A 15637-nucleotide genomic window follows, 5' to 3' on the forward strand; every position below is an offset into this window, starting at 1 on the left:
TGAAGCTTTTTTTGAAATTGCAGTAAAGGGGGGGAAAAACAACTTTCACTGCCTTTACTTTACTGCCAGAGTGACACTATGTGGTCAGAAACAGAACTGCCTCTCTGACCAGCGTCAGTGGCTTTGGTGCCTACATGCAGATCCATCTATGGCTACATGTGTCACTGAGTGAAGGGTAAATCATCACTGCAACAGGACTGTTCTGAACATCTGAACACTGAATTATTTTAAAACCTTTTACAATCACTGTAGGTCTGAACCACCATGATATCTCAAAATAGAATTCACCACATTCATTTTCAGTTTTCTTTAACTACACTGTAAATTCACTTAATATAGAGGATATCCAAACACTTTTACAGATACTCTAAATTAGACAGAATGTACATTAACACTGTCAATAAAAAACATTTCAGACACAGATAACACTTCCATTTCGTGAGATTTTATTTTCAACATAACCTTGACAAATTTGTAATACATTATATGCTACTGTTTATTTATTTTTTTTTTAAAAAAAAAAAGAGGAAGTCATTAGCAATATGTTTTTTTTTCTTTTCTTTCTTATTGTCTAGCATAGGATCCCATCACTAAAGCCATTCATGTTGGTTGTGATATACTGAGAATGAGGCCACTCAATAACACCCACCCGCCCCTCCCTCCAAAATCTGTATCAGTCACTGACCTTCCAGTTCCAACATCCCCTTACCCCCACCCACATCAAAGCCAGGGCAAACCAAGCGGCTACATGCTTTCTCCGAGGGAAGTCATACAAAAAAAAGGAACACATGAAAGAAGCACAAAGTCCTAAAAATGTGGAATCTGGTGAGAATTTGTACAGGTGTGATCCCAGTACTGACCACTGTGGGGCAGTGTGCGTTTATCCATAAAGATCATCGTCGTTATCTTCATTGAACACAGGACCAGTGCCGGCTCCTCCTGAGCCATGGCTTGGACCACTGCCGCCTGCAGCACTGGAAGGAAACCTTAAAGAGAAGACGACCATTATTTCCCACATTTAGATTATCCCATGATATGGCAACTAGTAATTTCTGGCAATTGTAGTACTTCAAAGTGTGAAGTAATAACTGTATATTCTCTCTATGATTCTATGAAAATGCCATCACTAATACAAGAAAGATCTTTCAAAAGATGCAGATGAGGTCTAATGCCTGCGTAGGCAGAAGCTGACCAATCAGATTCAATCAACTCTGTACCAGGATGGCTGCCAATCACAACAGATGCTCATTAGCAGAGAAGCTGATTTTGTTGAACAGCTCTCTAGAAAGACTGTCACTCTGCTAAGCTCAACTATACAGCTACCAACACTCATATTTATTGTCAGAAAAAAAAAAAAAAAACATACCTGAAGCTGCCAAAGCCTCGGCTCTGCTGCAGTGTCTGCGCAAACATCTCATATTTGCGGATGTCGTTGTCACTGACAGATCGACGGGCAAATCGCATTGCCTCTTCAAAGTGGTCCTTCCTGATCTCTGGCACGGGATCATCCTCTTCCACCTCCTGTTCAATAAAATAAAACAAATAAGATACAGGACAAAATGAGACATGAGCAGAACATGCAAAACTTCTGATGTAGCAGCAAAACAGTGGTGTGCAGATGTGAAAAAGTTAAGAGTTAACAGAACAAGCACTCACCATAGCTGACGGGTTGGTCTGCCTCTCCCTCTCCCTGCGGATCTCGTTCTCAATGCTCTCTCTGATGGCCAACTTACACGCCCGCTGGCAGATCTCCGTAAGATCTGCTCCAGAGAAGCCATTGGTCATCTTTGCCAGGAAGTCTAAGTCCACATCCTGTCAAAATAAAAAACAAATAATAAAATTACAAATCCTGCACATATTTTTATTGCATTAGAAACAGGAGTCTGTGCAACTACGAGTAGCAGTGCTGTCACCTTGCTGATTGGACTCTTGCGGAGGTTGGCTTTCAGGATGCTCATCCTGCTCTTCTCGTCGGGCAGAGGGATGTAGATGAGCTGATCCAGACGGCCAGGTCTCAGGATGGCAGGGTCAATGATGTCTGGTCTGTTTGTGGCTCCAATGATGAAGACGTTCTTCTTGCTGGACATTCCATCCATCTCAGTCAGGATCTGGTTGATGACACGGTCAGCAGCTCCACCGCCATCACCCACGTTACCGCCACGGGCCTTGGCTATGGAGTCCAGCTCATCAAAGAAGAGAACACATGGAGCTGCCTGACGAGCCTGGAAACATCACACAAACACACAAAATGGTCTTACAACACAGAAATTAATTCTATAGTGTGGAATTAGTCAACAACATTGAAGCATGTGATTGTTCTGAACACATGTACAATATAATCATCCACCCTGTACCCCAGTTCTATGATAGACACCCATACAACATTCTTACCTTGTCAAAGATCTCTCTGACGTTGGCCTCAGACTCTCCAAACCACATTGTAAGCAACTCAGGTCCTTTGATGGAGATGAAATTTGCCTGGCACTCATTGGCAATGGCTTTTGCCAGCAGAGTCTTACCACAACCAGGGGGACCATAGAACAGCACACCCTTGGATGGTGTCATGCCAAACTTGAGGAACTTGTCTGGGTGCTCCACTGGGTACTGAATTTAAAGATGGATATTGGGGGGGGCATAGTAAGATAAAACAATCCAACTTTTTTGTGATATATACCTTTCAGGTATGATTACTTCTGGAAGAGGCTCATACCTGCACCAACTCCTGCAGCTCCCTCTTGACGTCATCCAGACCTCCGATGTCCTCCCAGGTGATGTTGGGAACCTCAACAACCGTCTCCCTCAGTGCTGATGGGTTGCTCTGGCTCAGGGCCCACTGCAGGACAATGGTGACCATGTTAGTAAGGGTTCAGAAGACTATTAGCAAACATACCAAAAACCATATTTTGGTTCTTACCTTGAAGTCATCCATAGTGACAGCAAGTGAGTTCATGACTTCAGCATCAATGGTCTCATCCTCAAGGTCAATAAGGTCCATCTTCTTCCTGATGGCCTGCAGCGCAGCCTCAGAGCAGAGGGCAGCCAAATCTGCACCCACATGTCCATGGGTCTCATTGGCTACCTACAGAGAGATAGATACAGAGAGCACAATTACATTTTCCTGTCCAGTGCCCTACACAATAGACTTTCATATGAGCATGAACACTGCTACTGCAATGCAAAACCTAAATATGACAATACATTCAATTTGTAATTTACTGTTAACTAATGCATATCAGCATCATGTACAATGACAACTGAACGCTGCATAAATAGGGCCAGCAGTTGAATTTCCTGTGTAGTTTTACTTAAAAGTTACATTCAATGATAACCACAAGGCTTTACTTCTTCTCAAGAAAGCAGGAGAGTTATGTGCACAAACCTGTTCCAAGTCAACATCGTCAGCCAGTTTCATGTTCTTGGTGTGAATCTGGAGAATCTCCAACCTGCCAGTTGCATCAGGGATGCCAATATCCACTTCCCTATCAAAACGCCCTGGAGGGATAGGGGTTCAAACACACGCACTCATTAGTTCCAATGGAGAGGAAAAAAAAAAAAAAAAAAAAAGATACGTCATTGCAATTTCAGAGTGGTAATTCATCTTTTCTAACAGTATTGCAGCAGAGGCATGTCATAGAAATGAATATCAAAAGTAACAGTACATTTTAATAAACAAAATGCAATTCCAGTCCTTTGTCGAGGATGAAATATCCCATTATCTCACCCTAAATGATTAAAAAATGTGGAACTGCACAACATTTTCAGAAACTGACCCTTTAGTGATCTGCAGAGTACACAAAATAATTAGCAGCTGGCAGTTTTAATCTGCGATGCGACAACATTGTTTTGGAAAGTCACACATACTCACAGAACAAATTTAGGTTATATCAAATAAGACATAAAAACTTTGGGTCTATTAAGTGACATTTCTTAGAGGCATATCTCCCCTGCAGTGATGCTATGGGTTGAAAATGATGTTTGAATTTGCTGGCGATGAATAGAAGTTCCTGCTACAGTAATTTCACTTTCACTTCTCTAAGTTGTTGTACTTTCTTTAATAGTGCATGTGCATGGGTGGTTTAAGATTTAAAATTTACAACATCATGCATAGATATGCATTAGATCCTTTTTCTAGTAACCACTGCAGTAAATAAAACACATAACTTACCAAATCTCCTGAGTGCTGGGTCAATGCTGTTGGGTCTGTTAGTGGCAGCCATGACAATGACATGAGCTCTCTGTTTCAGGCCATCCATAAGAGTCAGCAGCTGAGAAACAATGCGCCTCTCCACCTCTCCATGGGTCTACAAAAACACAGCATACACTGTTGCTATACCATTCAAATTTAGACTTCTCCAAATGTCTCGACAGAAGTTAAGCTCTTTGGCCAGTGATCAGGATGTCAGAGAAATCACAAATCCCCTATCACTTAGACTTTAAAATCAGTGTATGAAGAATTACTTTTCAAACTGAAATAGAAGAAAAATTCTAAATAATGAGACCACACTTTTGTGCAATAGCAAAGTTTTTCGAAATCTGGAAACTCAGAGCAAGCTTCATTCACTTCAAAAAACACAGACACTGTACTATACAGCTACACATTTAGTTTTCCTCTCTTCCTGCTCACCTTCTCTCTCTTAGGAGCGATTGCGTCAAGCTCATCGATGAAAATGATGGCAGGAGCATTCTTCTCTGCTTCCTCGAAGGCCTTTCTCAGGTTACTCTCACTCTCTCCTGCCAACTTACTCATGATTTCAGGACCTTAAGTTGAGAGCCAAACATTGTGAGAGGAAAACACAGCATATACCATATAAAATTTATATGCACATATTTCAAGATGAGCTCTGTCTCAACACAACACGGTAATAAACACCACAGTGTCCAAATGCAAAAAGATGCAGAAATTGTAGTTTGTTTTTCAGTATATCCAAACACTAGTAAGATTCTATTAAATAATTAATCTAACAACTCAAAAATCATTGACAATAGAAACTACAAGGCAATGCTGTAAAGGACAAACTGTATTATAATGGTGCCAACTAGGAGTAACAGTGTATTGAAGATAAATATAGATGGGTGTTCACACCATTAATCAGGAAGAAAAAAGCTCCAGTTTCATTGGCGACAGCTCTGGCGATCAAGGTCTTTCCAGTTCCAGGGGGTCCATACAGCAGGATTCCACGTGGGGGCTGAAAAGAGGGAAAACAATTATTTAAAAAAAATAACAAAATAAAAAAAAATTGAAAACATTTTTAAGGAAAAAAAAATGACAGACTGAATTTCTCTACAATTTGAGTCAGTCACAGTAATGACCATATGATTACACACACACACACACACACTGAAGACAAGTTAAACAAAATCAAGAACAGCAAACAATATACATGTTATGAGGTAGTGTTCTTCTTACTTTACTCACAATTAAATACTTGAAATGAACTGTTTATCAGACACGCTAAACATAACAGCAGCATGACATTACAGCAGTTTAAGTTTAGAAGACTCTTACAGTGACTCAATAATATCAGTTACACAACAATATCTGGCTAAATCTAGTCGATGTTTGGCACTAGTTGTTCCTGCACAAGGATTATTGTAACACAATCCCAGGGTATTTTAAAATTAAGGATGGGTGCAAACCTTACAATCAGAAACAATAGCTTTTTTTTTTTTTTTTTTTTTACATTTTTTAAGTAACAAAGTCACTTTAAATTCTACATTGAAGGCCAAACACAAATGGCTGTTCCTTCAAGCAGATTAAAAAGGTTCCTTACCTTGACTCCTATGGCCTTGAACAGTGCAGGGTGTCTAAGAGGCAGCTCCACCATCTCTTTGATCTGAGCTAACTGCTTCCTCACTCCTCCAATGTCATCATAGCCCACCTCATTCAGAGACTCTTCTTCATCCTGCATGTTCAAACACCAGGTGTTCAATTTTTTTTGTGGCTTTTTTTTTGGTAAATGTTGTGAAAGTGTGTGTACCTGCTACCGACCTCTCTTCTGATTGGCTCTCCCTCGCAATGGATGACTGTATCAGGAGCAACAATGCAGTAGGGAGAGGGATCAGTCTCCACCACCTTGAATTCCACAGCACGCATGCCTCCTCTGACCAGGAAAATATCACCTTGAAAGGGTAAATAGGAAAAAAAAAGCACACTTTACTCTAACAGAACAGCATATCATACATAGAAAAAGATTTGATCAGCCAGGCAAAATAAAATATTTGTTGCAACAATAAAAATTTACACTCACCTTTGCGGATTGGCCTGTAAGCCTCCAGAAAGTATGGCTTTAGGTAGACCTCAAACAGGTTGCCAGTGATTCCCTCTACTGTGTCATCTATTGGGAGGACGTGGATTCTCTTTCCGTATTTCACATCAGGACATGGCTGAATGCTGAAAGAGATATTAATAGACTTAACACTACTTTTATTTAAAAGGCTGTGGAAAGAATTTAAGAGAAGTATGTTTTATTCCCCACCTGATGACATCACCCAGTCGGACCCTCAGATTGTTGCGGACCACCCTGTTCATGCGAACCTTTTCATCAGAACAGGTGTCGTCGGACAGCACAATGCACACAGTCTCACGCCTCTTCTTTCCCTTCATTAGCACTGTGTCTCCACGGAAGAGCTGCAGCTCATCCATCTTGGTCTTAAGAGACAGTAAACAAAGTTATTTTGGGCATCTCTTGTGTTATTAAATTTACATTATCAAGATAAAAAAAAACAAGCTTCAAACATCTTATCTATTAAGACAGATTACAGGTTTTTAAAACTTGTAGAAATGTCAGTTGTGCAGAAAATCTACCTGAGAGAGAGAGACCACGCTGTTGTCTTCATTGATGGATTCATCAACAATCAGTCTGTTGGGTCTGTTCTTCTGTTTCAGAATTGCAGTGGCTAGGTCATCATTTTTGGATCTGTGATGACAAACAGATGAAACAAATCAGAGGTCAAACAAATCGTTTCTGATTTTGCATGTTCAAGGTCTGATGCAGATCTTACTATAACTGAGCTACTGAAATTAGTTAAGTAAGTGAGCAACTGAAAAATCTGTAAAGGAAACCATTAACATCTCACTATTCCACAGCAAATGAATGTTAGATTTGGTAATTATTAAATCTACCCATGTTGAACCAAGTAGTTAAGATGCTGCAACACTGAAACTTCTCAGTTTCCAGTTTAGTTTCTCGGGCATGTTTACAGAGAAGTGGGAAAACACCCTTTTGTTAATGTCCATTTTCCTGTGCTCAGCGTTCAATATGACAAAGTCCTTATTCACATAAAGTTAAATAGTTTTTTGACGAAAGATCAATCAAGATAAATAAAACAAATACTATGGCGTGAGTGCTTTTACCATCAGTTGTGTTTAATAGTTGTAAAAGGATGTTGTATTTTTATAAGCTCATCCGAGAACATAAATGGTAAATTAGCTAGCTATAAATTATGTGAGACATTAGTCAATTCTAGCAAGCTCACGCTCATCAGTATTAATACAAGATAGCACGAATGAACAAGTATCACTGTAATACTCAGTGCAAGCAGGTCGTTTGCACAACTTGTCGATTACGATGACCAAACGTCACAAACGGATAATACGCACTATCATACGTTCATTCAACATGCCGTCAAAACTAACCGCTAGTTTACAATTAAGTTGTAAATGTCATAAGATTCCAGAAAAGTCTTAGAATTGTTTGAGTGGTTTCTCTTTCATGTTGTTAACATGCTAATGCTAGCCCGATAGCTAACTGACTGGCGAGCAAGCGAGCCCAGATGACACAGCAAAAGAATTACGAAAAAACTTTGTTAGCTGGCTAGGTTCCTCCACGGCAAGACTACGTTAGAACCGTAACGTGGCTTTCAATAAATTAGCTCCTAACATTAAGAATGGTCTACGTAGTAACCATTTAAGAAAATGTATTATTTCAATACTGTTTGGCTAACAGTGAGAGAGAGTCCATATTAATTGTCGACCATTTAGAATGAATATCCTAATAGTGTTAGCCTGTTAGCTTTGCTGTGCTGTGCTGTGCAGAGAGCTCCAGACAGCTCGTCATGTAGTTAGCCGTCTAAATGACTAACGTCAGTTAGCGCTTTCTTTCGTGTAACCACTAGCCCATTACCTAAAACCAAGACTTGGAGTGATTGGGTTTATATTTGTTCAATTTCCACTTTCCAGCCAATTCAAAATACAGGCTATAAGCCGGTGTATAGGCCAACTTGTCGGCGTGATGGTGGATGGTTTTGGCCTTGACACTGTTGCTAAGCTAACATTAGCATTCGAACACGGCAGCAATGACTGCGCTTTGTCAAGTCGCTGTCACCCAGCTGGCTAGCTCCATACCGGTAACGGATTGAAGACAACAGTAAAACAACTGTCAACAATACATCGGGTTAATACTCAACTGTCAGTGTATTTAAAATGTTAGGTTATTCAACCAACGGACAAAAGTGCGGAGGCTGAAGTAACTGACCCCATTAGCTCTCCTGCTAGCAGACACGGCAATGTATTAGCAATCGTGCTAACTTTAGTAAACTAAGGTACCGTATTCTGAACGGACGTTAGCCATTTAAAAGGCATTCACTGATGGCCATTGTTCACAAAAACGCATTAAAATAAGACTGAATTGCATTTCTACTTACTCCCCTCCCGAGGCCATGGTCGTCCACCTGGATTACTATCAATAAATAAAGAAATTCTAGCTAAATGTTGAGGAGGCTTAACCGGTTCTCGTTATTCAACGTTCTCTGTGATTTCACACGAAAGAGCAGCAGTTTCCGTCCTCTTCTTTACAGTTATACCATGAGCTGGGTGCATCCGTCGTTCTGATTGGCTGGGGTCTGTCCATCAAATTCGCTAACCAATAAAAGAACCTTGAATCTAACGTCAACAGGAATATTGTGGAAATTTGTCCAATTAAAAAACGTGGGGCGTTCCTATTTTCATCAACTTATCTCGTATTGGTCATTTAAGACAATCGCCAAACTTGTGTAATCCAATTAACGTGTACCGCGTTGGTCTTGAAGAGCCGTGAAAACAAGACAGATCTTAATAAGAAATTCATGATAATATAAGCATACGTATAAAGAATAGGTCAGAATAAGTTGTGCTTTTATTATGTTTTATTCATACGTGTAATATTTACAAAACTGCTATAGAGGCATAGATAAGCAGCGGTTTATTGAAAATGTTAAGTAGTATTGTGCTTTATCTTGACAAGTACAGTAAATTGTTAAAGTTGTAAGCAGTCTTGATTACTCTTGCCTTGCCAAAAAGATTTTATTTCCTATGATCAAGCAACTTCACAGTATCTCTTGAAATTTTTCATCATTTCTTACATGAATCACAAGTCTGATTTACCACCAACAGTTTTAATTATCAGTCTCAAACACAAGTCCTTCAAAAATGCATTATTTTGCTTTCCCAGTAGATACATGTTTGTTGTGGGTATGGGTTTCAGTTCACAGGCCAAAGAAAGTTGATACTGTTCAGCAAGTGATAGCGTCTTCCTCCTTTGTCCTTCTCTAGACTGACAAGGTAAGACCAAGTTCCTTTATTCTGTTGTGCAGCTCCATGGAGTCCAACAAAGGGCCAGACTGGGGTTCCTGTAGGTACAAAGAAAGACTCCTGCAACACAGGAGGCATAGATCAGTTAGAAGGAGACTAATATCACAGTATGGTAACTTTGCTCAGCCTAAAGCAACCAGAGTTTAGGGCTTAAATTTATTTTCTTTAAAAATATCCTCGTCAGACCTAATACTTTGCATATTCTAGATACAATTGTGACAGACTGCACTTCATATAAAGCATTAGAGTGCCTCTGAAATGCAATTTGAATAACCTCTAAATCAGATTTTAGTGTCCCTCTGTGGGAAAATGTGTCCTCTGTTGAAGACTAAAAAAATGCATATTTGCACATGGCAATCTTGAGAAAACAGCTAGGTCACGTGAAAGCAGTTCCTTTCTGATGTGTCGTACTAATACTTTTTTCTGTCTGTCCAGTCAAATGCAAAATAATGCATTTCCTGTGTTTGGGCCATTCCCTTTCAGTTGGCAAAGTTAAATATGTCATTACGTATTCCAGATACTGTTGCCCGGTGATAATATTTTCCCTGCATGCCAAAAGCAATGGGATGGAGCAACATTATGCAATACCAGATGCCTCATCGCTTTGCTGAAATTTTAAATTGAGGAAAACTGTTGACAACAGTCTGTGATCTATAGAATCTTTACAAATCAACAGTTTTTGTATGATTTGTCTTGTCTTACAATCCATTTACAATTTAGCGTGGTTGAGGATACATCTGTCTTCATCCCATGCTACACAGCGCAAGGTCACAAGGGTTCCTGACCACCTCTGACTGTGGCTTGTACAATTAAATCCCACTACACCCCAGTGAGTGTTGGCCACATTTTTATCTGTATTTAGAGTTGTACACATGCAACCAGGTCACTTGAGATGAATTTTTGTGCCAAGCTTGAACAGGGATAAAGTGTGCACATAATGTATGAACCTCTGCACAGTATAAACCACAAACTTAGCAAAGACAATGAATTTTAGAATGACAGCATCTTACTCTGCAGAGGATTGTGTGGTGAAGCTCCAGGTCTTTTCCCAACAAGCTGCTGCCTCCTGTCTCCTGCCAAGCCTCCACAGCACTTCACCACACCACAGCCCTCCACCCACACAGTCTGACACAGTACATACAGCATGATGGCATGTTTAAACAAAAGACCAGCACAACAAGGACACATTCAACACTACTCAAATCGTAGTTCATAATGCCCATGCAGCACATAGGAGTGACCTCAAATGGCTTCAAGCTCTGCTGTATGTATTGTTAAAGCTGTGGTGTATTTACCTGGGAATGCTTGCAAGCTGAGCTGGAGGTCTCTCAGTGCCTCTTTCAGTTGGTCTGTCTGAGAGAAGCTGATGCCCCTACCAGCTAGTGAAAGTCCTTTCAGCCTCTGAAGTACACAAAGATCTCTTCCATGCTTGCCAACCATGTCTGCACTGGGGATCAGTGGTTGGAAACCTGCAAATGAACATCAAGAGGATACAATACACAAAGTAACAGTGGCTGTACAGCATCAAAAAAGAGCAATTTCTCTCCAAATCATTGAAAAAAAGTGCTCACCTCTCTTTTTAAAGCGCACCCTCACCAGCAGGTTGATACATCTGAAATGTAGAATACAATCTTCTCTGTTTGTCACGAAAAGCAATAACAGAAATAAAGCAAATTCCACTTTAAATACCTTGTGTAGTGAGTCACAGCTTGTTTCCAGTCCTTCAGGTGAGTGTGGCAGTGACCCTGGAGGAGGTAGGCAGCCCCAGCCCAGAGCAGCATCCACACCCTATCTTCACCCTCTCCACCCACAGCCCTGCCCTCAGCCTCAAACTCCTCTTCTTGCTCCTCCAACACCAGTTTCTCTGGTAGCAGCTCCAGCGTCGTGCTGATGACTTCATCACACAGCGCCATGCAATCAGCAGGCCGCTGGGCCATGAGCAAGGCAGCACCAGCCTCCAGGTAAAGCTCAGGCAACCTGGGGAGGAGAGGGACTTCAGCACGCACCTGAGATGCAGTGACAAACAGATACAGTATGCAGACGTTAAAAATGTATTCTTGCACAAAAACATATTCAAAGTTCATTGGTAATTATATTTCTATCAGGGTTCCTGGTCTTACTCCATGCTGATCTTCCGAGTAAACAGCAGCCAGCAGGTCCAAATAATATTCCACACCCTCTGACACCCTGAAGAAACACGGCACCCATTTCATAATGACAGTGTACACAACATGTGCATTATACTCATCTCTATTTACTAGTTATCAGGTACCAGTAAATGACAGAAACACTGAGCTTTATACTGGTCTTCTTACCTCCCATGGCACACACACTTCTGGGCCAGACTGTGAAGGACAGAGAGGGCAGAGGGAACTGAGAGGAGGCTGTTCAGTGATTGGCTGTCAAGCAATAAGGACGGGGAGAGGAGATGACTACGAACCAGAGCAGGCTTTGTGGCAGAGGACAACATCAAAGTCTGTGGAACAAGAGAGGTTTCATGTTTCAGTACACAAGCCTACGCTTCCATCAATATGTATCAGTGTCCCAAATAAGCCTTTTGCCTCATCTGCTAAGGGCTATTCAGAATCACAATGACGCTACTACAATAAAGGCGTAGAATATTTTTAAAAATAAAAATAATGTATCAACATCTACAAGACAAACATTTTGACACATTTCACAGGCAATTGACATATTTCTTTTCTGCCTTTTCTGTATGTACTATATACTTATGTTACTCACTGAGTGTAGCAAGCGAAGACCTTGTATCTCAGCCAATGTGTTGCCCAGCTGCCTGTATATGAGAATGCTCTGGTACAGAGCACATACGCACAGTGAGTCTGTCTCCAGTGCCTTCCTGTAACACTGCAGAGCCATCTGAGGACAGCTCTGGAGACAAATGCAAACACACAAGCTCTCACTGCATGCAAACACTCACAAAACTTGCTATGCCCAGACACAATAGTAATTTTCTGTGTATATGTGCAGACAGTCAGTGTGTACCATGTGGGCGAGGCAGGAGCCTGAGAGGACATGTGTGTATGCTATTAGAGTTCTGGGAGCAGGCAAGGAGGAAGCTGTCTGCAGGCCAGACAGCGCCTCTGAACTCCGACCTTCATTCAACATTTCTGCACCTTCATAAAACAAACAATAGACAGCAAAACATGGGATTAATTGCCCAAAAAGTAAATATACTACACTTCCCCAACATTCTAAAATTGTGAATAGATAAATATCTGAATTTCAAGAATTTCCCTTCAGGGATAAATAAAGGAATTCTGATTCTGATTCTAAATTACACTCCGCCTATATACTAAAAATCAATAATACATTCATATGTTGCACCTCACTGATGTGTTCGTGCAAAAACTATCTATAAGGGAGTATGCAACTGTAGTTTATTCACTTCTATTTTAAAATTCAACTTGGACTATCAACATTCAAACACATACCCGACACAGGAAAAATATTATGTTAATCCAAACTGATTCAGACAATATTCTTCCTGTACTACTTAGTCTGCTGCTGCCCCAGTGCTCTTTTGGTGGCCTCCACCCTCTTGGATACCCCTCTGGTAGATACAACATGAAACAGTGTCCTCTACAGTAACCTGATATGCAAGAAAATGTGATAAAGTGCTCTCTAGGGTGGCCATCTAGTGGAAAAACATGATGCAATGAGTTATAGGATTCATGCAAGAAAATTAATTGACCTGTAGGTGCCTCTAAATTTTTTAAATAGCTAACAAGTTAACAATTTCCTGTGTGTTTTTTTACAGAGTTGTAGTAGTTGTAGTTTAAACATGAATCAAGCAATGAAGCAATGAATCAATTTTAGTCTTAATAAATACCAGTAAAACCGGTTACTGGAACTGTTTCACTGTACATGCAGCACAACGTTCTTGCACTGGAGCCATTTTTTACTTCTTTCACCCCTGCCCTTCAGACAGCGGGAGTGCGCTACTGGGCCACATCAAAATTTATCTGCTCCTTCAATATACATTAACAAAAAACATAAATGTGAATGCTGACCTTGGGCAATGCAAGTACATATCTGCAATAATTCAATAAGCTGTCTTGGGTCCATCACCAGTAGTGGAATGTCAGAGGAATTTCCTCTTGCCTCGCTCCTCTCATCCCCAACTCCAACAGATAGCATCTCTAACAGAGAGAACTGCCCCCTCTGCATGCAAGAAAAAATGCAGTATAGTTTTATTAAGACTGTCAGATCCACAATAACTACAACAAGCCTTACCATCAAAAACATTTGGGGTCTGGACAAAGGCTGGCAATAAGAGTTTATGTTTCTCTGACAGGGATAGGTAGAAAGAGATTGGGGAAAATTGCACCCGAAAAAAGAAGGCTATTACATGAAGAGAAAAGAGATAACCTGGGCTGAATAGCATTATGTATTTATAAATATATAAGGCACATATCCATATCACATAAGATTCTGACTGGTTACTTCACAAACAAACCATTTGCGCACTTAGAAGCTAACTGAGACTATTTTAGTTTGGCCCAGGCAGCTATCTCATTATCCCAAACAAAGTGAACTGAATGGAGATACAACAGGGTTCCTTCAAACCAAACAAGTTAGCTGGGAACACAATATACAAACAGGATTGTACCTGAAATTCCTTAATAGTTTTCAGCTGGCAGGTGGCCAGCCATATTGCCCACTGCACACAAAGAAGATACTGTAAGTAGGAATTCAAAGCTGTGTTTCCCATTGATCTGAAAACTATTCTCCAAAACACAGAAGTATCTGAAGCAGCAGGGCCATCTCCTGTCATCTGTAGAACTGTGGAGAACAAGAGCAGGCTGATGAGCAATCCTCCGAGCTAACACGAAACTGGATGCATGGCATTAGTTTCTGTGTCACTATCTCGCAGTGAAGGCCTACCTCTCTCTGTGGCTTGTCTGAGGAGCAGCTCGGCTTCTGAGAACTGCGAGTGAGCAACAGAGCACACACATGCATTGTACACTACTGTCAGCTCCATCTGTGTGTGATCTGCAAGTGGAGGAATACCTGAAGGCGACAGACAGGGAAAGGAGAGAGCTAAAGATACAAGCTGAGCTCCCCACTTTAACAAATAAGGTCTTTGTATTATGAAGGAGATGGGACACCTTGAATTTTCCTTATGAGTTTGTGAAACTCAGAGAGACACCATCTCAGAGTGGTCTGGTTCTGGTCTTGGCTCACAGAATTTCCTCCTTCTTCTTGCTGCTAAAACAATGACATGAAAGGAAACTGGAAAGTCACCAACTACATTTACATTTACAGTTTAGAGGTACTTTACTGGAGTACTTATATTTTATACTATTTCATATTGCTACCATATTATAATTTAGGGAGAAATATGGCACCCAGATCACAACATATAACAGATATAATTATAAACTACCTGCTAAAAACATTTTACATAAACGAGTTATAGAAATTTGACACAGCAAACACTACCTACAGAATATGAATTAGTGAAATACAGCCATCTATAACATGAAACATGCTAAGTATACATTAATGCGTCCATAAAAATCCAACAATGAAATGCAATAACTATGAAGAGGAGCGTTTCTGCATATTGACAATTTTTACTTTTGATAGCTTGGTGTTTTTGGTCATATTTTTTTCAGTAACATTAAAAAATGAAAATGCTTCCTCCACCTCTGGTAACAATTAATTAATAACATTATGGGCTGTCAAGCTAAAACCCGTTTGTAGAAAGTACGTTGGAGTATGTTATTAAATACTAAAAGCAAAAAATGAACGTTACGTTTCTGTAACTACAAAATATGCTTCGAGCATTTCGAAATGTTGTGGAAGCTAACGTTAAGCGGTGAAAAGACGAGATATTTCACTGCTCATAACGTACCTTCCACTTGTTTACCAAATGGTTGTTTTCCTGGATCCATCTGTCTAATAAAGAAATCGATTTGTAACGTTTTACTGGACATGACATCGCTATTTTGTGAAAAAGTTAGCAATGTTTTGTTTGAACTTTCCCTCGCTTGTCAAAGTGGAGCTGACACCGGAAGTAAACATTCGCGAGTTTATTGCAGTGAG

General features: G+C 40.4%; 2 protein-coding genes across 4 annotated transcripts; both read right to left on the minus strand.

Annotated features, from left to right (window-relative positions):
- Positions 1–429: 429 nt before the first annotated feature.
- Positions 430–8800, minus strand: LOC124058239 (valosin containing protein). Its single transcript, XM_046387261.1, has 17 exons — positions 8644–8800; positions 6806–6917; positions 6477–6649; positions 6249–6391; positions 5990–6120; positions 5772–5903; positions 5084–5186; positions 4625–4758; positions 4166–4301; positions 3380–3492; positions 2915–3079; positions 2711–2833; positions 2392–2604; positions 1914–2222; positions 1657–1812; positions 1367–1521; positions 430–986 (listed from the first exon to the last, which is right to left on the minus strand). The coding sequence occupies exons 1-17, from the start codon at positions 8658–8660 to the stop codon at positions 881–883; spliced, it is 2421 nt and encodes an 806-aa protein (XP_046243217.1). The 5' UTR covers positions 8661–8800; the 3' UTR covers positions 430–880.
- Positions 8801–9095: 295 nt separating this feature from the next.
- fancg (FA complementation group G) lies at positions 9096–15637 on the minus strand. 3 transcript variants are annotated; one of them, XM_046387263.1, is made up of 14 exons: positions 15447–15636; positions 14698–14794; positions 14474–14599; positions 14199–14371; positions 13600–13750; positions 12572–12702; positions 12311–12457; positions 11884–12044; positions 11689–11755; positions 11258–11574; positions 11140–11180; positions 10864–11037; positions 10579–10693; positions 9096–9628 (listed from the first exon to the last, which is right to left on the minus strand). In XM_046387263.1, exons 1-14 carry the CDS (start codon positions 15531–15533, stop codon positions 9526–9528), a joined length of 1890 nt encoding a protein of 629 aa, XP_046243219.1. In that variant the 5' UTR covers positions 15534–15636; the 3' UTR covers positions 9096–9525. The 3 variants fall into 3 exon arrangements, 2 of the variants coding, with proteins under 2 accessions (XP_046243219.1, XP_046243218.1); XM_046387262.1 differs by having other exon boundaries at positions 14698–14797; positions 15447–15635; XR_006843230.1 differs by lacking the exon at positions 9096–9628 and having other exon boundaries at positions 10864–11023; positions 14698–14797; positions 15447–15637.

The sequence above is a fragment of the Scatophagus argus genome, chromosome 4 (assembly GCF_020382885.2).
Source record: "Scatophagus argus isolate fScaArg1 chromosome 4, fScaArg1.pri, whole genome shotgun sequence".
Lineage (NCBI taxonomy): Eukaryota > Metazoa > Chordata > Actinopteri > Scatophagidae > Scatophagus > Scatophagus argus.

Excerpts from the sequence above, each read along its gene's own strand:
- LOC124058239 (XM_046387261.1), bottom strand. Across the intron at positions 6,650-6,805 it reads GCGTGGTCTCTCTCTCTCAG|ACCAAGATGGATGAGCTGCA; the intron begins GTAGATTTTCTG and ends CTGTCTCTTAAG. Across the intron at positions 2,605-2,710 it reads AGCTGCAGGAGTTGGTGCAG|TACCCAGTGGAGCACCCAGA; the intron begins GTATGAGCCTCT and ends CTTTAAATTCAG.
- fancg (XM_046387262.1), bottom strand. The coding sequence starts at position 15,533 with ATGTCATGTCCAGTAAAACGTTACAAATCGATTTCTTTATTAGACAGA. Across the intron at positions 11,038-11,139 it reads GGTGCGCTTTAAAAAGAGAG|GTTTCCAACCACTGATCCCC; the intron begins GTGAGCACTTTT and ends GTTCATTTGCAG. Across the intron at positions 9,629-10,578 it reads ACCACACAATCCTCTGCAGA|GAGTCTTTCTTTGTACCTAC; the intron begins GTAAGATGCTGT and ends CCTGTGTTGCAG.